The 22814-nt window shown below is 40.6% G+C and overlaps 1 protein-coding gene across 4 annotated transcripts in view; it reads right to left on the bottom strand.

The window, feature by feature from the left end:
- Positions 1-429: 429 nt before the first annotated feature.
- LRRC31 (leucine rich repeat containing 31) overlaps positions 430-22814 on the bottom strand; it is a 30260-nt gene continuing 7875 nt past the window's right edge. For 2 of the 4 annotated variants that reach the window (XM_069024876.1, XM_069024877.1), the window contains exons 2-11: positions 11868-12252; positions 11274-11528; positions 10265-10414; positions 9718-9885; positions 7110-7277; positions 6073-6240; positions 5152-5319; positions 3937-4104; positions 2624-2791; positions 431-1463 (exon numbers count right to left, since the gene is read on the bottom strand). In XM_069024876.1, coding sequence (XP_068880977.1) covers positions 1144-1463; positions 2624-2791; positions 3937-4104; positions 5152-5319; positions 6073-6240; positions 7110-7277; positions 9718-9885; positions 10265-10414; positions 11274-11528; positions 11868-11880 — 1746 coding nt within the window. In that variant the 5' untranslated portion in view covers positions 11881-12252 and the 3' untranslated portion in view covers positions 431-1143. The other 2 variants (XM_069024875.1, XM_069024878.1) reach the window with 2 other exon arrangements.

The raw sequence follows: 22814 nt of genomic DNA, 5'->3' as shown, positions 1-22814 counted from the left end.
ATGAAATCATGGATTAAATGATCAATAGTATCAGCACAGCATGGTCAGCTGCTGGTTATAGGCCTGAACAGGCAAAAGGTGATGTTGGAAGGGTTGCATGGACTGAAAGCTGAATATTGATCAGCATCTGCAGGGGAGAACTTGCTAAGGGGGGCCTTAGCAAGTTAGAAAAGTGCCACTGAATGATCCTGTTGTGCTTCTCCTCCAGGAGATTGCTGCAGCGTGTAGAGATGCTCAGAGCTAATTGAGCAGTACTTTATCCCTCAAGCTGCCTCAGGATTTCTCTAAGACTCCTCACTCAGTGGGCACATCTAATATCTTTACTTCCTAAAATACCTTACCGATGAATAATCCCGCTGCAGTCCTGGAGCTCACGTGTTAACATGCTCCATGACACAAGTGACTATGCCAGAATTTGGCACTTATTGATTGCTTTGTGTCCAAAATTCTTGTTAAAGTAGCAGGACATATCTCTGATTTAATCACAGCTTTTTCCTTGCCCCTGAGACTTGCAAAGACACCAATTAATGGTTTCTTACCTTGATTTTATGCTGATTCTCTACACAGGACTCACCTACACTATGAGATGGCATCAAGGGCCAGAGCAGAGGCAGACCAGCTCCTTCTGTATTCTCCTTACTGGACTAATCTGTAATGTTGAGTTGTTGGGATGGTTGCCAAATCTCCGAATTATGATTTAATTAATTCACAAAGAGGCAAAAGTTTGGGGGGAAAAGAAATTAAAATTTAAAACATGGAGGTTTCAGGTATTTTCACATTAGAGGTATTTTTCCAAGGCCACATTCACACTGCCCACCCACTTGCACTAACACACACCCCAGGCCTTCCCTCCACGGCCAAACCTGCAGTGCATCCCCTCTGAATCCAGCACTGCTCTGAGGGCAGTGACCCTGGCAGTGTTCACAACATGAAGATTAAGGAGTGTAAGCATGGCCCAGAGAACCTGAAAGAATATGTTATTAAATGAAATGATCTATGGCGCAGAAGGTTAAATAACAGTTTTCTATAATTGTGAAATTATTTCAAGAGATTATTAAAACCTGCAGTCTTCTAAGTCAGAGACACATAATGCTTGGTTCATGTGCTGCTCTCAAAAGGCCTTCCAGACACCTCCAACCTTCATCAACAGTCAAAACGAATGTTCCTTTTGTCGTCTTGATTAAAGCCTTCCATTTGCTTCCTCTGGGACTCTGAAAGGGCCCATCTTTGCATGCCCAGCTCTGCCAAGGCTGGCAGCTGTGTCAGTGCTGCCAACAATTCCCTGAACCATGGCCCGCAGTCCCGGCAGGACGAAGGCCGGAGGCTCACGTCCAGCTCCGAGAGTTCCTTGAATGCTCCTAAACCTTGGCAGAAGACAGCCCAGCCTTCATCAGAGATGTTGTTATTATAACTCAAATCCAGCTTCTGCAATCTGGCTAAATGGCCATCTTGCCTCAGGGATGCTGCAAGAGATGACAGACACAAACACAACTAATAAATCCTGGCAACTGCTTTAAAAGCGTCTCAGAAAGGAGAATGGTATTTTAATACCTCATTTCAGCAGTCAAACAGCAAGATTTAACTCCTTAGCAACATAAAACCACTTGCTGCTGATCTCAGAAAGACAGTTTTATCACAGCTGAAGGAGTGTACAACACTTAAAGCACAGGCAGTTCAAGAAGAACAAAGTATTGAGTTAAAAGTGTATGGCAACCCAAAAACCTTGGAGTCAGTTGGAAGGAGGCTATATCAAGTGCCAATTATAACAGTCAGACAGGCTTTACAGGGAGATTTAGAAAGAGGAAAGCAAAACTAGGTGAGACTGCATGACTACAACAGCCACCTCTCACTGTGGGAGGGTCTAATATACCCTAAAGGGATCCTTAACATATGATTGGCAAAGGAGACACCCATCAAGGGTGATGGTTTTTAAAGTAAAAAATATTCAGGCTTCACCTCACCAGATTTCATATTCCAGGGCCTCACAGTTGTCACACAGCTATTGCCAATCTCAGACACTCAAACCCCTGAGTCAGGCCCACAGAATCACAAGGATGAGTATAAAATAAGAAAGTTTTAAAAGAATCCTAGAATTTAGTCCTTTATCAGGTCCCTGTTTTCCAGTACTTCTTAGCAGCTGCTAAGAGGTAGGTGAAAACATTTCTGGTTTAATTCTCCCCAAGTAGTCTGATTGCAGAAACCCACCTAATGGATTGGGAGCTGGTAGTGCCTGTATTACTGGCTGTCAGCACAGACATTTTTTTCTAAAGTACTGAGCCCTAAAACAGCATCCAAGCGAAATAAAACTCCTCAGAGGCAGCTTTAAATATTTGATATAAAAAACAGATGCAAACCCTACATTTTCTAAATGATGCTATTTTTTGTATTAATACATAAAAGTGCTAAAAGATTCTTTGCATTTTAGCCTTTTCGGCTTTTCCACTGGGCATGTCCAGGACACACAGAAAAATGAAACCCCTTTTTGGGAAAAACACTCCTGTATTTTCCATGTTTTCATTTGATTTATGCAAAACCGTGCTCAGCCCATGGAACAAGCCCCTTCTGAATTGTGGTCTAAATGCCCTGGCTCCTTGAGTGCTAGTAAATACCATGTTATACGTACTTAGAAGTGCCAAATCTTCAGCCACCAAGTTACAGCTGCTCAGTCTTAACACTTGAATCTCCGTTGCAAGCTTTAGTGCTCCCAAAAGCAGCTTTAGGTTCCCACCAACGCACTTATTCCAAGAAAGGTCTAATATCTCCAGTTCAGGAAGGTGAAGGGCAGCCTCAGCTGAAAAGATTAAGACCAGCAACTTCTGCTTACTAAGAGAAAACAACGTGGCCTCAACAGACACCTCACCTGCAATTCACCTGTAAATAGGATCCTAACAGGCTGAGTACCTGTGCTTAGAATGAATTCTTTTATCCCAATAAAAGTTAGACAAAAGATAATAAGAAGGGTCTGCCTATAGAATCTATGAGGACTCTAAGGAGAGGTTTTTTTGTCTTTCTATTCACATTATTGCCTTGGCCTTGTTGCACTGAATTAATTTAATAACTTGCTTTTAAACCATTTTATATTAATTTTAAAACAGCAAGTTTTTTGAACTTGCTATAGTGAACTCACTATTTAGGGTGTAAAGCTCTCTATCTTTTGACAGCTCTGATTTCCATGGTGTCACTCTTATATTTATATCACTACAATTATGTAATACTCTTTCTGCAAGGACCTCTGACCAGCTTAGCTTGCTACTGCTTCTGCTGGAGGCAGTCAAGTCTTACTCCAGGTTTAATGTCACTGTAAAGAGTACAAAATACAAGTGCACAAGACACAGTAACTGAGAGATCCATCTTACTAAGACTTCATGTGCCATATGGAACACCTATCAAAGGCCACTAATCCAGAGATTTGCAATAAGTAGGCAAAAGAGGCTGAATTTACATGTCCTGTGCTAGATTGGACTTTTCTTCATGGCTATGCAATATCTGTTCCACCACTGCAGTCATTTCCTCCATTTACCCATGCTGAACTCTAACCCAGAAAGTTTCTACTGAAATTTTCACCTGCAGTGAGGTGAAAAACCCTCAGTCAAAACTTTACCCCAGTGAGTGAAGTGTTACACCCAGACTATGATTACAACATAACATAAAAGCATGCTTTTCTTTTTTTCCCCCAAAATTAGGGAATATCTAAAAGCTCACAATCAGACAAAGGACTAAGAGAACTTCATCCCCTCAGGTACAGTAGAGGAAGCCATACAATTCTCTTCCTTTAAAACCTGGTCCTACAAAGCACTGGTTTCATCACAGGCATTTCCACTCGGGACCTGAGGTATAATGTAACCATGATCCTTGGAGTTCAGCCAAAGGAGAAGGGAATGCTTTGTCCTACAGGGATACACAGAGAACAGGCACACTTTAAAGAAACACTCCTACCTAGTGTTGAAAGGGACTCTTCACCTAAGCCACAATTGCTGATGCTCACAGATCTCAGCTTCGGTAAAAACCTGAGCCTGCCCAGAAGAGGATCAGATGAGAGTCCTACATTTTTATTCGAGGATAAGTTCAGGTCTTGAAGACTGGAGAGTAAAGGTATCACCTGGCCTATGAAAACATGAAATATTTATTAGACAGTCACTGATCCATAACAAATGTGTAGTTGTATATTTGCCTGACATAATTTCTTTTCTTTATAAATCAATCCAAAAGTCAAGACCAAGTTTTTACAGTCAAGTTCATGGTGAGTAATGCTTTAGACCATAAATAGCCTTGTCATTTTCAGTAAAACTGTTTCAGAAATTAAGTCTTCCATGCTGTGTGGAACGTTGTCAGAATATGGCTTCCTGGAAATTTTAGGTGAAGTAGGGAATTTCCAAATGCATTCATTGCTAACTGAAACTTCTTTCTTGTCTTAATGCTATTATTCTCTATTATTCAATAAATTAAATCATGATTGATATCACTAATACTGAATATTTCCTAAAGCTTCATCATCATCACGTCTTCAAGTTATTTGTTTGTCATGGAAAATAGGATGTGGGCAATATGGGCTTTGAGTCATGGGATTTTTTTGTTGTTGTTGTTAAGAGTAAAGACAAAGTTATGGTAACAGAGAAAAACAGACTGTCTCACAAACTGATTGCGAAATGCCTTTTTCTTCATAGTGGTTTCTAGGTGCATCGATTCAACTTGGAGAAAGCACCCAGCAGCAGCAATGCAAGACCTCCTAAAATACCCTCTACTCGGTGTGCAGTTCATCAAGGCAGTTTTAGGCAGTTATATTTCCATGCACATACACACCATCCAGCTTATACCACTGGGGAACTGTCCCTGGATATTTCCTAAATCACTGATTATCAGAAAAAGCACTGCTTGGTGGCAGTTTCCACATTCCCATTGTGGGTCTGAATCATGGCAGATTCAGGTCCTTAGTTCCACATGGGGTCAGACACTGAGATTTCCTTTGGTTCAGTGAAAAAAACCCATTCCATATTGACCAAGAAAGCTCTCCCTCACAGTGTACTGTAGGAGGTGCCTGATGAAAAAAGTCCTGAGATCAGTTGTTCTGCCAGGCAGAATCTTTTATGTCTTTGAGATATTTTCAGAAGGCAAAACTGAGATCCTTAATGGATTTCCTCAACATGTCCTTACACAAAACAGTCATGTCCTCTTCTGTGACACAGCACTGGTGAAGATCAAGGACTTCCAGATTTTTCAAGCTGGCCAAATGAGCTGCTGAGTCTTTAAAGCCACCACCAATCTCTCTGTTGCACGAGATGTCTAATTTCCTCAGCTCTGCAAGGTGCTGTAAAGCAGTGTCTGAAATGGAAAAGGGAACAAGCTGGTCACTGGCTGCCACAAGAGCCCAGGTCAGGGCTTTGGCATCTATTTACTTCAACATCAAAGTTTGCCCAAGGTATTGCAGGCAAAGCTCCTGGGCTAAGCTTCAGTGTATAATCACAGCAGACACACAGTAATGCAGCAAAGCCTCCCTGTCCATGCAGCTCCATTCTTCTCTGGGAGAGCAGGTGAAGGTGAGGCCAGCTCATCCCCCAGGTCCAGTCAATCCTCAGCCTTTTGCAGAAATTACTGCTGGATGTGCTAATTAATGCCAGTTGTTCTGCCACATCCACTAGGGAGGGACACATATAACAGTACCATTTCATGGGGCTCCACTGGACACTCTTTAAGTGATAACGGAAAATTTGGATTTCCTTTGGAAAGTAGGATTAGCTTGTTAAAAGTTAGCTGGTCTGTTTGTGTCTTTGCCTATGTTCTGTCTGGGGAAAGAGGAAGCACATCCAGGGAGCCACAGCCCTGAGATGTGTCTCAGATAAATGGTGTGGAGGGTGACTCTCCCCACTGACTTTCACAAGCTTGAGCTCAGGGCAGATAAATTCCACTCCTGCTGAAAGGCCCTGTAGAGTCTTTTATCAGTCCTCAAACAGCAAATAATGACTGCCCATTAATACTGCCAAACCATCAGCAAAATCCCACCTCATTGCCTTTCTTAAATGGTTTTCAGATGTACAATTTATTCAGAATGAAAGTCTTGTGAACATAAAGTCTAACCTAGGCCCTGGAGGCTGTCTTGCTTTAATCCACACATGTGCAAGTTTAACTCTTTTAAGCCTGGCACATTTTTCAGATCCTGAGCAATAACCTTCACGCTGCAGCCGATGTTTTTGTTGATAGAGAGATCTAATACTTCAAGGTTTGGGATCACATTTAGAATTTCAGCTGGAGAAAAAAAAAAAGAAAAGAAAACTAGAATTGGTAATTGTCTGTAATACATACAGATGAATTCTAGAAAAGTACAGCACCATGATAAACAGGAAGAGGTGGCCTGGGTTTGCCTGTAAGTGTGGTTTAGACTTGCTAAATTCCTGTTCTACCTAAACAACACAGTAACATAAAGATTGGATAGGAATCAAGAAATCTGTGAAAAACATTTATAAAAATAAAAGTGAAAAAATACAAGGACTGTTAGAAAAACACAGGGGAATAAAAAGCAGAAATACAAAGAGAAAGAAAATTTTCTACTGAAAATATATATAGGAATGTGTGTTACATATGGGGCTCCTCCTAGAGTGGAGATGAGAGCCATGGGGCTTCTCTTTACTGAGCAAACACCTTTTAAAACACACAATGAGATAAAAAGACCACACAGGATTAAGCTGCTATGGTGAGAGGACAGAAGGAAAGGGTGGTCAGTGGTTGCCAACTCAGCCTAAATTCCCAATCCTCAGACCTTCTTTCCAATCCCATGGCCAACTACATATTCAGCTGCTTAATTTTAAGCAATCAGTGGTGGAAATTCTGGCACACATTTTTTGCTCAAGGTCTCAAAAAATCCAGAAACCCTGGACCACTGTGGCAGCCAGACTGTGGTTTAGATCTTCTCAACCCTCCCTCATACAATTAGAGCGAATAATTTCCTTCTTTGGAAGAAAGTGCATTAAATCCCCACATCATAAATACTGTTATAATGCAGAGCTTGAAATAAATTAACTTTTCACTAATACTGAACTCAATACAACCATCATCTAAGTCAAACAAGTTCCATTTTTGTGAAGCCAGTCTCAGTCCAGCTCAATGGACACACATACCAAGGGATTCTCCATCCTTTGCCGTCAGGTTACAGTCTGTAATTTTCAGACATTTTAATTTGCATCCGTCCTGGAGTTTTTTTGTCAGCAGTGATAGTTTTCCACCTATGTTACTGTTCCATGATAAATCCAGTTCTTCAAGCTGAGAAACAATTTCAAATGCCTCTCCTGTAATGGAAGTCTAGGATGATTCATTCTATGTATCAATTTCAGTGCAAACAAAAATACAGGTTTGGAATATATTAAAGAGGAAGGTTAGCTGCTTTATACTCAGTTTACTTTATATTGAATGTTTTGCCAGGAAAATTGTTAAATAAATGAATTATTGCTTCTGCAGCAGTGTTGTATAAAATCTCACATTGTCTAAGGAGCAATATAGATCACAAGTCATTGTCACAGTGCACACAAACATGAAATTTATTTGGATTCCCAAACCCTCATCAGGCTGTTTGGCCTGTGCTGGGACCAGAAAGTCCAGTCTAGAGGGAAATCAGTACAGATGACAAGTCCGAATTTACTGTCATGTAGAATTCTGCTCTGTTTTATTTGGCAAATTTCCAACATCCTCTGTACTGTGTCCACAGATCATTTTGGAGGGAATGAAAGAAGTCCTCTCACAACTACTTCTGAAATGGGAAAGTTTCATTTCTGACAGGAATTTCTGACTCACTTCATAAGAAACCAAGATGAGCATTGTTTTGACTCAAACTAACTTTCCCTTGATTTCAAGGCAGGCAGAACTGACTTTTACTACATTCAGAAAAATCAGCCTTTTCCAGGCTTGACATACCTGCCAATCTGAACTGTGTTAGGGTTCATTTGAAACACTAACATCCCACGGTAAAATCCAGCTTCCTAGCTTCCTCTGTAGAGGAGGGAGGCAGAGCATATTTGCATAAACTCATTCCCAAGAAAGATCAATTAATCAGACCATATGCAAATACAATTTCAAAGTGTCATACACAATTTTTTTGATCTAAAGTCCAATAATTGAGAATTGTATTTTAACAGTAACATCCTTTCATGTCTGGGTGGTTTTCATAATTAATTTTTCACAAAAGATTTATAATAGAAAAATAATTATTTCTGTAAGTGAATATCTGGGTTTGAGAGGAAAGGACATGTCTTAATTTTTATTTTTGCATTTATTTTAAATTATTGCCTCAGTACTGAACACTGAGCAATGCTCTACAGTGGAGAAGTGCAGCATAACCTGTTTCTGTTCAACATGAGGACTATAGAATTCCAGACACATTTTCCTCCCAGAAGATAAATAAAGGAATATAACTCCAGGAATGGTTTCCTATCACCTCTCACAGTCAAGCTCTGAGCAATCACATAGAATAGGTTGATATTATGGTTATATTTCAGACATTGATTTCTAAGCAGGATGTGCTGAGTCCACAAGAGGCCACATTTCTTCAGAGAGATGTGGACAAGGTCACACAGCCAGGATTGGCCTAAATATACAAGTTGTTTTCAAAATCACAGGCAAAATCAATGCAAACTGACTGTTGCTATTCCACATGTCAAGGGCATCACATTTTGACTGGAAATTCAAGTCCTGCAATCAATTTTGCATCTGTCCCAGCAGAAGCTAAACCAAACTGGGAAGGAAACGGCACTGGAGAACGTGGCAGAATAAAGTAATTGTAAAAATAACCAATAAAAATCAAAAGGAAAAAAAATATGAGAAAAGGGTTGGAAAGAGAATGAAATAAATTTGAAAAAATGTTAGAAAATTAAATACACAGATTTTGCACTCATCAGAAACAGAGCAGTTATTTTCACCAGCTTTTGTAGAGATACTTATTTCCTCCCCAAGAGATAGCATGACCCACTTTTTGTCTGCCACCATACATGTTGTATTATTTCTGAACCTTTCCTGGAAAAGGCTTGGATATGGATGACATAAACAAACCCCAGCTTTATGACACAGACCCATTATAGAACTTACAAAATAAGCAGTAACTTTTATAATTCCTAATTTATTGTGTTTGCTCTTCTTTTAAATACAAACCACAGATCCACCCCAGAGTAAACTCCAGGCCCAGAGGTGACTCCACGTCAGAACCTGAGTGTGTAACACCACCTTTAAAACCTTTACATCTCATGCTTTGCAGAAAGCAGGGTGCAGGCACTCCAAGCAAAGAAGTAACCAGAGGAATAAGCTTCTCCCAGACTTGGAAAACACCAAGTCATAAAGCTCTGAAGCAGCACTTCTGGTTTTAAGTCTCCTCCCAAAAGGCCACTGGGGTTCTCGTGATGAGCACTCACCTGTCCTGCAGCTCCAAGACCTAAGTTGGCCTTATTGTAACTGACTCTGCTTCTAGCCAAAAAAATCCTAATCCAAATTGAAAACATTCTTTCCTGCAAATAGGACTGAATTCTGTTCCCTTCTGAGTGTGAAAGCTTCACACCCTGAGGAATGAACTCTGCAGAGCTACCTAAAGGTGTAAGGTCACCCATAAGCCCAAGTTTCTACTGTTTCGCAGCAGGAGTTTACTTTGCTCAGTGTGGAAGCAGCAGGAGTAGGATGGAGGAAGAGATGAGATGGATTACATTAGCCCCAAGCTGTCTGGAAGTAAATGTAAATGAAATCCTGTACCTAAGGAGATGACATCCTCAGCTGTCAGCCTGCAGCTGTTAAGTCGGAGGACTTTTAACAGGTTCACATGATGAAGATGGACAGTGAGAGCCTTCAAAGTCCCTCCAACACAACCATTCCAGGACAGACTGATCTCTTCCAGCTCTGGGAGAAATGGCAGTAAAGAAGCTGTAAGGAAAGAAAAAGCTTTTCTGTTTGCATGTTTCTGCACACCCTGGATATCAATATATCTTAATATTGAGATGTTTTCTACAACCAATACAGAATTATAAAGCCATGACAATTTGTACCTCACTTTTCTTATCTGTATCTTGAGTGTAAGGGCATTCATCTGCTTCACAGATCTGGATGATTTTTATATTTATATATTACATAATTTATATAGTTTATAAACTAAGATTTCTCAGGGACCTGGTACCATTAGATGAAATGTCAATATGGCCTGTATAAAAGAAAGGGAAGGGAAAAGAGGAGAGGGAACAATTGAACAGGCAAATAAAATTAAAGGAATATATGAAGTGATTAGTTGAATAAAATGTGTATTTACCTAGCTCTGTTATATCTGCTGCATTTAATGCACAATTATTTAGATCCAGATTCTTGCTGTTGGGTTTCTTTCCCAGTTTCTCCATGAACTGGTTAAATCTCTGCTCACCAGATGGTGACTCCACTTCAGAAGTGAGATGTGAATGCCCATCTGAACAACAAAGAAAACAGGGCCCTGGTTACCTCTGGTACTAAACACCACTGTAAATCCTGCCTGAGGCTGGCAGGTGAAGACTTTAGGAAATGAATCAAATCTGTTAATAAACCAGGCTCTATTTTTCATCAATGTGGACAACAACCCAACTGATAAGATCACTATAGATCAAATCATACAAAGTTCCTGCTGCATTTTCATACATCTGTGTAAGGCAGCTCCTGCTTCTCTGGGCTTTCAAAGCAAAAAGTTACAGAAAATAGCAGTCCCACTCTCAGTAGCTGCCCTCTTATTGTTTCCCCAAACTGACCCAAGCCCCTTAGGACAAAGGATGGGGTTCTAAGCCTCACCTTCCAACTCCTTTTGAAAAATAGTTCCATTTTCTCTGGAGTGGATGTAAAGAGTATTCTTGTGTGTGCAAAATAACATACATGATGGATTCCCATTCCCTTCCCCTCCCCCTGCCCAGTGTCAAGGGATAGGAAACATCTGCTCCTGTTGTCTTCAGACTGCTTTAGCAGAACAGAGACCCATCTTAAATACAAGCCAAGCTACTGCTCAAAGCCTGGCTCTGAAACCAAATAAGCTCTGCAACTAATGAGCTGACTTCAGCACTGACTCCCACATTGCAGACCAAGAGAGAAGTCATCCAAAAGCTTTATCCTTCCTCAGCAACGTGGATCTAACTCTTTGCTTGGCATCTATCAAATCAGAAAACATGCTTGATAATGTTCCAATCAGAAGTAAATCTTGGGAGGAGGATAAACTGTAGGCAGCAAATACAGGATTTTGCTAGCAAAAAACCAGCTGATTTTCTATGAAATTAAAATATTTACTCATATTGTACCAGCATTACCTTCTACAGAGAGATCTTGCTTGTCACTCTGGTCATCAGCTCCAGCATGGCTTATTTTTGTTTCTTCAACTTCCCTTCTGTCCTTGCCTTCAGATTTCCCAAAGTCAAAGCCCTTGAAGAATTGTTTGACAGCTGAAGGCTGCTCTTGCCTTTTTTCAGGAGCACACCTCTTTCCTTGGAACTGCTTTATAACAAAGTCAAATGGGGAACTCTTTGGGTTGTCCTCTTCATGCCTATCCTGGCAGTTCTGGTCATCTTTCAGGGGATCAGCAGACAGAATTAGATTTAGTAACATTTACTCTTGCTTACCTTTTTTCAGATGCACTGACAATTTGCCACCATTACCTCCATCCAAACATATATCATAGCCATGATACAAGTGTTCAAGAGCAGAGCACTTACAAAAAGCTGAAGCATTGTTTAAAGTCTGGGTCTTAATATGTTGTCACAGCTGTTTTGCTTGGAAATACAAAAATGACACAAACCAGTGGACCTACATGTACACTAAAGCTCTACTGAGCTGTAGAGCAATTCTGCTTTTTCTGGTTGTGATTTCCTGCTGTAGAGAGGTATTATTTTAAACAAAGAACATACCTGTCTTTTCCATGGGTACACCTGAGGATCCCTTTCACTCTTTTCAGTTTTTACAGCACTTTCAGGGTTTGTGGGATAGGTGAGCCATGATATGCAAAGAAAACCTCACTCCTTTCCTTAATAGGAAGTTTCCATGTAGTTTTCTCTCACAAGTTTCTCTCTTCATCAGTATGATAGCAGCAGCTCTGCACAAGTGGTTTGTGGGCTCTTTCCTGATATCTCTATTCCTCTGTACTCTGTCCCAAAGTCTGCCATTCCTGGGGCTGAGAAATCCATTTAAATGCTCCGGTCATGTCCCAGCTTAGATCACTCTCAAGGCAGGAATCAGGAAGTGGCAGCAAAATCTTCTCTACTGCTTGCAAACCACTGCATGTCCCTGAGACAGCTGTTGTTAAAGAGGCTGAGTCACCGTAGAGATCAGATTACAAGACTACCTAAAGAAAAGCTCTTTGTTTTCCCACCCATTTTGTCCATACTGGTCAGCAATAGTGTTGGAGGCTGAGCAGAGCCCTGCTGTCAGCAGGATGTTGCACAGCTCAGTAAGAAAAAGGGATACCGAGGAGTATGATACTCCTGATCATTTTAGGGCCACAGAAGACAGGAGAGGAGAGGTCACAATCATCTTCTGGGCAACACCATGACACAACATTACAATGCAATCATTGGACACACCTTATATATATCTCAAACTTCAGCACACCTTTTTTTTTCTGTCTGTCTGCCCTAAAGTCTGATTTCCTCAATGGCGAACATCACAATTTCTGTCCTAATCATACTTATGGCCATTTATGCTGAATCTCTTTAGGCTTGATAATCTTTTTCAGTTCTTTCCTTTTGTAGGCAAAACCAGCCAAACCCTTCTCGTCTCCCCTCATGTGGCAAACTCTCCATTTCCCTTATCATTTCCTGCTCACCTTTATCTGCATCTGCTGCAATATAATTTATATTTCCTTAGAAACAAGGGACTATCCACAGATATGTATACACTAAAGACATACGCAAACTGGAGTGATTTTAGCGGGGAATGATAAAGCTGGTAAACAAAACCAACAATTCCTTTGCAAGCAGGTGAGCAGACACCAGCCTGAGGACAGGCTTGGCTCAGTGTGAAAACAGACAAAGGATTCAGACAGGGTAGAATGAGGCACAGAGTGATACAAAGAGTCAACAGGGTAAGACGAGGAGAAGAAAAACTTAAAGTGGACATCAGGAAAATCCTCTTGCCCATGAGAGGTACCATGCTGGCAAACATTTAGAGCAGCTAGAAATGCACAAAACCACTGGGATCAATCATCTTTCTCTGTAGGAAAGGAGGGCACACTTCTATTCCAGAAAGGATCTCCAAGCTGGCTTTAGGGTTTTCTGACACCAGGAGTGGTTAGCCTGCCCCAGTTTCTGAAATTAGCATCTCACTACAGACCTGTATCCACATCAGGAATTTGTGCTAAATCACTTCATGTGTCCAGGCATCTCAGCTATGCAGACAATGGAAAGTCCCAGCATTTCTGTTTGTAAACAACTGAATTTGACAGTTCTTCGCTCATGCTTAACAGCAGAGTGACCAGGAATGAAGCAGAGACCAAGGAACCCATGTTTGTGAACATGTCCCAAGACTTCTCAATGCCCACTGCAGTTCAATGAGAACATGGGATGGGAATATTTGCTAATCTCTGTCCTGTGAAATTGGGGAAATCCTTAAGCATGTTAAGCAGCAATTACAGTGGTTAGCCTGGGCTAACTCACATGCTCTGATATCAGTATTTCAGGTGATGTGCTGCCAATTCAGCAGTTCTTTCACCACTTGAGGCTGTTGAATGACAGTGACAATACCCCACGGAACCATGACAGCATCCCTGTAATCTGGTGAGAAGGGAAACACGGTGGTCTCCTCTTCCTAAAAAGCAAATCTTTACCTTTTTTCACATCAGCTATGAGGAAAGAGGTGACAACAGGGTTATCCCCCTAAAAAAGCAGGGTAATGAGGGTGAGGTGACTGCACTGGGCTGAAAACATGAGCATCACTCTGCAATAGGCCCAGGCTGTGCTGTGAACATGTGATATATCACATCAGCCAGGCCCAGCCACGCCCCGTTAGCTGCTCTGTCCATCTCCTCCCTGCCACACTTCTGAACAGGTGTCCTGCTCCTGCCTGGCAGAGCCCTGTGTCTGCTTCCTGCAGGATGTCATGGACAGCACGGGGCAGGCTTAGCTTTTGGAGTTTAAAAATAATAGACGCCTTCCCCTTTCTATCCAGTTAAATGGCCTGTGACCATCTGCCAAGTGCTCAGTGTCACACTTGTTTACATCTACTCTTCCCTCTGTCTAGACCTGGGGCAAGGTTAGGAACAGAACCAATTTTGGAACAAAATAGTTTAAGTTGCATCCCACACAGCACCCACCGGGGAGAGATTAACGTGGATTTTTGTACTTTGCCTCATTGTGACTCCTTAATCCGGCATATATTCCAAAGAAATAATGCCATTAGAGGATTAGTGCCACAAGTTCATTTGAGAAAAAGGATTTGCAAACACTGAAATCCTATATTCTATGTGCTTAATCACTGAGTATCATTTTGGGGATTTCCTCTCCCTTTAGTAGTGTCTCTTTCAATGAAACCCAAGCACATCAGCAACTCTGTTTTGGATGGCCCTTATTATCCACTAAAGAAAAACAAACCCCCAAGCATCTAGTTAAAATAATACAGAGTCTAAACACACTGGACCCAACCCATCCTTGCTGTCATGCAATCACAGTTACATCAGGGAGGCACTTGGCCCAATATTTATATAGAATGTAATTATTTGGGTTATATATCTGTTAGGGAGTTTTGATTATCTGAGTCCTGCAGCACTTAGTAACACTGTGACCCTTGTTTGCTTCCATGGCCGCTCCCTTCCCCAGCTTTGCCTCTGCAGGGTTCTCTTGCTTGGCCTGACTTGTTGCTGGCTGCACTGATGAAATGGGGGCAGTTACATGAGGCAAGAAATTGGTGGGGTTGGAAAAATGTTTCTTGCCCTGTGGCTAACTTTGCCAGTTCCAGGTGATGCACTCGTGGGCTGCGCTGACTCAGAACACACATGCCAGGAGCTGCTGCCAAGGGAGGGTAAAGGAAGAGTGGCCTGGTCCAGCACCAGGTTTGCTGCCCTTATCTTTCCCAGCCACATGCTTCAAACCATGATCTCTACAGCTCTCTTCATCCTTTCTCTCCTGCTCTATCCCTTCCACTCATCCTCTGACTTTGACCCCTCAAAACTGAGGCAGGAGAATTCAGTCTTGCCCACACAGCTGTGAATCCCTCAACTGGCACTGATGCTTTGTTGCTCATGCCAAGCATCTGTGTCACCCACTAATTTAGTGTTGACTTTCTTTATACCCAGGCAATCAACAGAGCAGGAGGGATGGGCTTCAGAAGAAACTGCACACACAATGGCCTGGGAGGACCATTCCCCAGGGAATGCCTGCCTGACCTGAAGAGGCTGCACACTTGGCAGGACAAGGCCAGGTTCAAGGCCAGGTTGGACGGGACTTGGAGCAACCTGGGATAGTGGAAGGTGTCCCTGCCCTTGGCAGGGGGTTGGAACTGGATGAGCTTTAAAGTCCCTTTGATACCAAACCATTCTGGGATCCTATGACAGTCTTGTAAGAGCATGTGCTGGACGAACTGGTTGTGTGCAGAGCTGTGTGACAGCCCCTGTTGTCACTGATTTTTAATAGCTGTAAGAATTCTAACCTTTGCATATTCCAGCATGATCAGCTAAACATGATCTATAGAATTCTGGAGCAATCTTTTTTTCAAAGCCAGAATTTACGTTACCTACTATTAAACAGTAGTGACAATAAGTAGATTTTTCCAACTGTCATACTGAATATACATTTTGAATTCCATAAAAAACAGGACTTATAGATCTATTGCGGCAAATGTCTATTTATACACACAATGCTGATACTTCTAACACTCATATCAAGTTACTCTTTTTTAAATGGAGCTACACAAAAGCAAACTTAACTTTCATCTCTATTACAATATACTAGATTGATAGAGAAGATTTTCAGTCTGGAAAATTCTTTTTGGCTGAACTTCTGCCAGGATTAATCCCCCTTCAGTTAATCATTTACATGAATGGGCAATCTGCAGAGTTCATGCAAGGCCTGCAAACTATATTAATTACTAGAAACCTAATTACAAATCAACAGAGTCACGGGATCAGTGTTACCTCCATGCAGTACCATCTGGTACTATGGGGCCAGATAGTTCAGCAAAACTCCCCATTGCATTCTGTGGAACCCCAGCCTGAACATGTGCTGCCAGAGAGAGCAAGTTGATGCAGATATAGGAGCTGGTTATAAAGCAGTTTTAGGGTCATCCTAAATGACAGCATCCAAGCCCTGTATTCTAGCTGCTGTTTCAAAAGTTATTTTAAAAAAGAGTATTTATTCAATACTTTTCTTTTTGAATGTGATACCAATGCTGTCATAACTTGCCTTTCCACATCCAAAAATATCCTAAATCCATACAAAAGGTAATGAAAAAAATCACTAAACAAGCAAATATGAAAACATGTCTACCATAAAATGCTTTCATTAAAGGTATTGCATGTATTGTCATTCACTTCACTAATTATTACTCCGATTTAAAAGTTATGTCCAGAAATTCCATAAATGACAGGAACATGGCATAGTGAGGCTTCCATTAAAATGAAATGTTACCAATACATTTGCTCTTTCAGAAAATGGCCAGTTTGAAAGTTTTGACCAAAACCTGTCAGTCTTGTTTTACACCATGTTAGCCAAACAAAAATTCAGATATTTGAAACCTCAACTTGTATGGTTTTCAATCCAGACCTTCTAAACCATTTTGATTCAAGGTCACATAAAACACAGTATTCTTTCCATAAACAATGTTTGATCAATTGAATTTTGAAAGGAATTCAAAAGAATTTTCAAGGGTTAGCCATATTTCATCCCTGAGGTTCACTCATTGGCTTTTGGAATTGAGATCGGCCACACTAAGCACAATTCAGTAGCTTGAGTTTTGCTCAAAGTTCTCCCTGATTAATTCTAAGATTTCCATCAGGAATGAGACAGCTGTGTAATCCACCTAGTCTCTCCAAATTCTCTCAAGAACTGTAGTAAATGTAAAGCTTTTCCACTGGGTTGCAACCTCTTCTCTTTGCTGACCTTGTCAGTGTGAATTTAGTACAGGAGAACACCAAAGTTGGGCACTTTTTAGTGTCCTGCAACTCAGGAAGGAGCAAAAGCACCTACCCTGCAACCAAGGGATTGGGAAAAAATTAACTCCCGAGAAGTGTTCCAGCTTGAAGGACATTCTGCATAGCCAATCCATTACAGTGATTCTCACACACAGGTTTGCCTGTTCCCTTCTCTAGTTGTTTTTCAATTTCTTGTTACAGCTTCTGTTCAAGTTCATTCTTAAACTGGTCCCAGACTTCCTAAACCATCCATCAGACTACCCGCTCTTTACTTTGCTTGTGGCAACTGTGCTCTTCTATATCAGACCTTTCTGGGGAAAACATGAAAGGAAGTGAGGTTTAGCTAAATCTGAACACAGATTTCATGTTGGAAAAAGACAGGCTGACCTGTGATACATAAGCTTTTTATCAAGTTCTGTATCAGTTCATTTCATGATATGTCTCCATTAAAGGAGAGATAAGTAGAATTTTATCTCACTCCAGTAAACTTGATAAGAAGAAACAGGGATTATCACTCCTTCACAGATTCCTCACTTATGACAGACAGTGTTTAGAAACAATGGATTAAAACCTGCTCAGGCTCTAGTTTAGCAGGTTCTCTACTTCTACAAATCCATTCCAGCACTGCATTTTGGTAACCAACATAATTCTTGAACTGGTAATAAAATTGTCTAATGTAATTTTTACTTTCCATTTCTGAAGACCATAAATCCCATCAGCTGAGCTATGTCTGCCATTGATTTTGTCAAAAGAGAACAAAGAAAATTCTGACCCAAATCAGTGCTAATAAAATGTTTAGTGACAACAGTAAGACTGTACCTACCTTAGTGCATGGAGCTGATTGCACACTGATAACTTTTCCTGGTACTTTGGGAATTGTGAAAGATGCAAAGCAGTTGACATTTCTTTTGAAATTAATTGAGAGAATCTCCTTGTTCTTAATTCAGCTTTAGAATAGTACCCAAACTGCCCAAAACTATTCATGAATTTCTTCTGTTCATAGCTAATTTCCTACATGCCTCTCTCTCCCCCTCCTTTGGTGCTTTGCCATTTTTCCTAAGGTGAAGACAACCAGCAGGAACAGAAATGCTGAGGGGCACACAGACCAGTGTGTGATATAGAAGTGCACTCACTCCTGCCTGATGCCTGCAACATCCAGTCAAGAACAACTGGCTCTTCTCTGGAGAGGGACCACTGAAGGGTCTTTATGAACTGTGTTTGTCACAGTTCACTACAGAGCACAGCAATCCTGCTTCTGTGCCAGAAACCAAGGGCTACGTGCCAGAGACCTTGCAAAGCAACATCTCTCTCTCTCTCCAAACTTCCCCCATTAGATAAAACAGGAAAAAAATAAATAGATAACCTTATTATATTGCTGGGTTTATTTCTACCTAAAAAAGTAATTTTTCCTGGTAATGAACTTTTTGTGGTTTTCCTGAAACGTGATTCACACAGACTAAAACATCTGGTAGAAAATGGATGCTGATGCAAGGTTTTACTTTTATTTATTTGGACAACCCCACATCTTACACAGCATTTGCTCCAGCCTCACTCAGACAATCTTGAAAAAATCCCAGTAGAGGAACTTTTTTCAAGACTGTATCTACTCATTACATTTCAAGTCATGGGTTTCTGTAGGCAGCTACAGACTGAGTGGACTGAACTGAACACAAGGTGAAAATTATCTTTAAGCCTAGAATGCTCCTTTGCTTCCTTGTCTGCCTGCACTTGCAAAGATTTGGATAACCACATGAAAATTATTTTCAGTTTATTTGAACTGGTCGCTAAGAATTTAATTTTTTAAAAGGAGAACCTAAAATTATTTTTAAAATCCAGTAGTGGATTTTAAAGCAATATTTCTGGGTGTGATTTTCTTCTGTATACAGAAGGTCCAGGCAGCAAGAAAATAGCCATTATGGGATTTACAACAAAAATATTTAGACACACAGTCACTTAAAAAAAATTAAAATAATCCCACATTAAAAACAATATCTTTTGTGTTATGATAATTTTTTTTCCGTGAGGTTGAGAAGTATAGCAGAATTATACCCCTTTGCTAATGATAACACTTCCCTGAGAGTGGTTTTCGATAGGAATGAGCCCACTTGCCCAGGTTTAGGCACTGTGTTAGTGTTCAAGAGAGAACAAGGGGCAAATTTTGCTGTTGCAGCGAGCAGCTGATGAATTTTAGGCAGGTGATTAAGGATTAACAAACATCAAACCTGACATCCCATCAGCTGACACAAATATTGGAAGAAACTAAGCACTCCCTGACATTTCCAAACTTGCCATTTCTAGGCCTTGGTTCTGAGAGCCAACTCATGGCCAGTGAGAATTAAAGAGTAAATTGCCAGCTTGAGCAGTATAACCAACTGATCCCTGTGTTAGCCTCACAATATGCTTAACAGGATTTCCACCTTACAGCTCCCCCCAATCCCATTGGATACACAGCTCTGGGATATCACACTTCTGGGACAGCTGCTTGCCAAGTCAGAAGTGCACCCTTTCTGAAAATCAGTATAAATAGGTAACAACAGCAAAGAGCCAAGCAATTGCAAACCTTCTTTTGTATTTCTCGTTGGAACAGGAAGATTTTAAGTGAATGCATCAAGCATCTTAAAAGCTAACAACAGCTTAGCAGGTTAAATGTAAAATAGGTTTATCAGCTCAGTGTAGTGCTCTTCATGTAATTATGTTTTTACAGCCTGGTTAGGGGATGGTATTGGAGAAGAGCTTCTGATGTCAGAGTGGGGAGGGCTTAGGAGCAGGGATGAGGGCTAATCAAGACAAGTTCAGTTTGTATTTAAAGTAAAGTCAGCGTTAGTTAAGGCAGTTTTTGACACGTTAATCTTGATGTGTTTTAAAAGCTGACAAACACATTACTGAGGCAGCCCAGAAGGACAACTCAAAGACGAGGGACACACTCTTGGATGTTCATGGTGGCTTCATTGTACCCAAAACTAAGGTCTGCACGATAGATGTAAGTATACATGAAATAAAATGTGCTGGTTTTTTAATGTAAATGGTGATGAAACACCCGTTAAGTAATATCAAAACGTGTGTGATTTTTCAGACTAAATAGGAAAGATTTGTCTCACAGCAGAAATGGAGCAGATCAAAGCAAACTTGTTTGTGGTGACTATTTAAGAGCAGCACTTGAGTGCACAGAGTAAAGCTAGGAACAGGCAGGGTGATATAGAAAAAATAAAGTTTATGATTATTCTGATTTCTCAGCAATCTGCTATAGGTATTCTTCTGGGTAAATAATTCTGCATATTCAGGTACAAATGCTGTATTTCTTATGACATAACTTGATCATTTTAGAAATATTTAAAGATCTGTTTCACAGACAGAGGATTTTACTTCAGGAAGGCTTGTCATTGCATACTCAGTATTTTTCTAGAAGGCTTTGGATTCAGATTGCGTTGCTTGTTATATATGCACAAACATTTCCCTCTCTTGTCTATCCATAACAAAATATTCTTAAAAGCTAAGTGGCTGTTAATACATATATCTTAATCTTTGTGCTAATTTATCTTTTAAAGTACAACAGAAAAATCTCAATATTTTATCATTATTTCCTGGTGCAGTGGATTTTCCAAATCAGCATGCAGTCAGAGCTAATCAAGGTCATCATCACACAGATATATTTGGCTGCTTTAGTCTGATGTACCTACATTAGATTTACCCATATTTACCCAATTTTGCCTATATGTGTATAGCCTTCATAACAAACCACAGTGCTGGCAGCTTTGTGGGACACCAATGTACACAGTGGGATAATTTTTTTAAAAATAATATCATAATGTAATGAGGGTTCCTTACATTTTGTTATTATCTGAATATGTGGGCAGAATTAGATATAAAACTGAGAAAGGCTTGGCCACTATTACATTGTCTTTGGAGTGAAAAATTCAAGTTCCTTAGTTAGAGAACCTGTGAATTTCCAGACCTCCACAGTGCACCAGAATATGGAAAGAATAAGAGAGGGAGGCAATCCTACCACAAGTAATTCTGTCTTGGTCTGATCCTTCAAACTGGAGCTGAAAATGTTCAGTCTGAGATGCTGAATTCTGAGCCTGTTCACAGGGTCAGGTGTGTAATTTCACATGCTTATCTCACAAGGGGAAAAAGTTTGTATTAAAACCTGTGACTTCATACATGAATTTGGAGAATAGTGGGTTTAGTATCTGGCATCTGTGACATATATATATTTTAACAGACCTGCAAATATTTTTAAGATGTGTATGTGCTGTATTTTGCTTTGTAATAAAGAAAGATGACCTGAAATTATTAATGTTAGAAATCCACATCATTTTGATTTACCTTAGTGGTGGAAGACTCATCAAATGTAGGATTTTGGAAAATCCGAGTGATACTGCTTCAGTATTTAATATTCTAACTGAAAAGGGCAGGTACTGAGGATTCAGTACAAATTTGCTAGATTCAAACTCTTAGTTAGCCAGTTAAGTTAGAGAGTTGTTATTTAAAAATAATTTTAAATAGCCTACCTAAAATTTATTCCTTTTTCCACTACCTGGTTACTTTTGGCACTGGGAGAATTATCATTTGCATTAATATTTCATGTAAAAGCGAGACACAAATCCCACTAAAATTCAACTGCATTTCATTTGGAAGTACTAGCCTGGCTCTCCAATGATCAGAAAGCTTTCTCTCCCACAGTTTCCATTCCCAGTACTCAAAAAAAAAAATAAATAAAAAAGCAACACATTTCTTTTTAATGCTTTAAAAGTAATAATTATCAAAAAGTAAAAAATACAGAGTTTAGTTTCCTTTTAACTGATCCCACTTTTGCCATATTTTGCGATCTCTAAGCTTCTGAAAGTTAAAGAAAGAGGATAATGTTTCAAGTGTCATCCCTAATTATGAAATAAATCCACAAGGAAAACAAATGACATCATGCTTTTATCTCTGTGTATATAACTGGTGTAATAGAAAAACCCATCCCTTGTAAACATCTCCTCCTGTGCAGGGTGCCAGGATCCAGGGTGGGCGTACAGTGTTCTGTGTGTGCATGCACACACCTTCTCCACTGTTTTCATTAGTTCTTGTTCAGTTCTTGTTCTTAGTTTTTTAGTAGGAGTTGTTAAAGCCCTCAGAGTGATCCCAGAGGAGCCTTTGGGTGCTGCCACAGACACAAACAGGTATCAGCCCTGTGGTTGTGCAGAGACCAGTCCCGTGGTCACAGCGCTGAGCTGAGCGGGAGAAGCGCTCAGCACAATTCCCACCTCGGCTGCTGACTGTCCTGGATCTCTGTGCCTCCAATACCACATCAAACAGTAGGAATTCAGCTCCATTTTCCTCCACCACCTGTCTCTGTCACCTCACAGGCTTCGCAGGCCCTTGCTGTGTGCTTGTGCTCAGCACAAAGCATCTCTACCTGTGGGTTTAGCCCATGCCTCAGGCTGACTGCTGCCTTAGTGGTACACAGGAATAAGTCTTCCCTTGCCTGCAGCCATTCCAAGGGGCACAAGATGAGCTTCTCTTATGAACCCAGCTTAGCTCCTGAAGGATAGAATTTGCCAACACTAAGCCTTGACTACTTCCTGAGAACAGTGTGTTCCAAAAACAGTGACTTGCTCCTCACAATTTTACCAATTAGGTGGCTCAAGAACAGGGAAACATCCAAGACAGTGTGAAGGCATGCAACACAAACTCTGCTGGCTGACACACACAGTATAAATATAGTTATTTTCCTTTCTTTAGGGAATGTATC

Source organism: Aphelocoma coerulescens, chromosome 9 (genome assembly GCF_041296385.1).
Source record: "Aphelocoma coerulescens isolate FSJ_1873_10779 chromosome 9, UR_Acoe_1.0, whole genome shotgun sequence".
Lineage (NCBI taxonomy): Eukaryota > Metazoa > Chordata > Aves > Passeriformes > Corvidae > Aphelocoma > Aphelocoma coerulescens.
The sequence above is the reverse complement of the archived record's forward strand: the minus strand, read 5'-3'. Positions and strand labels throughout refer to the sequence as shown.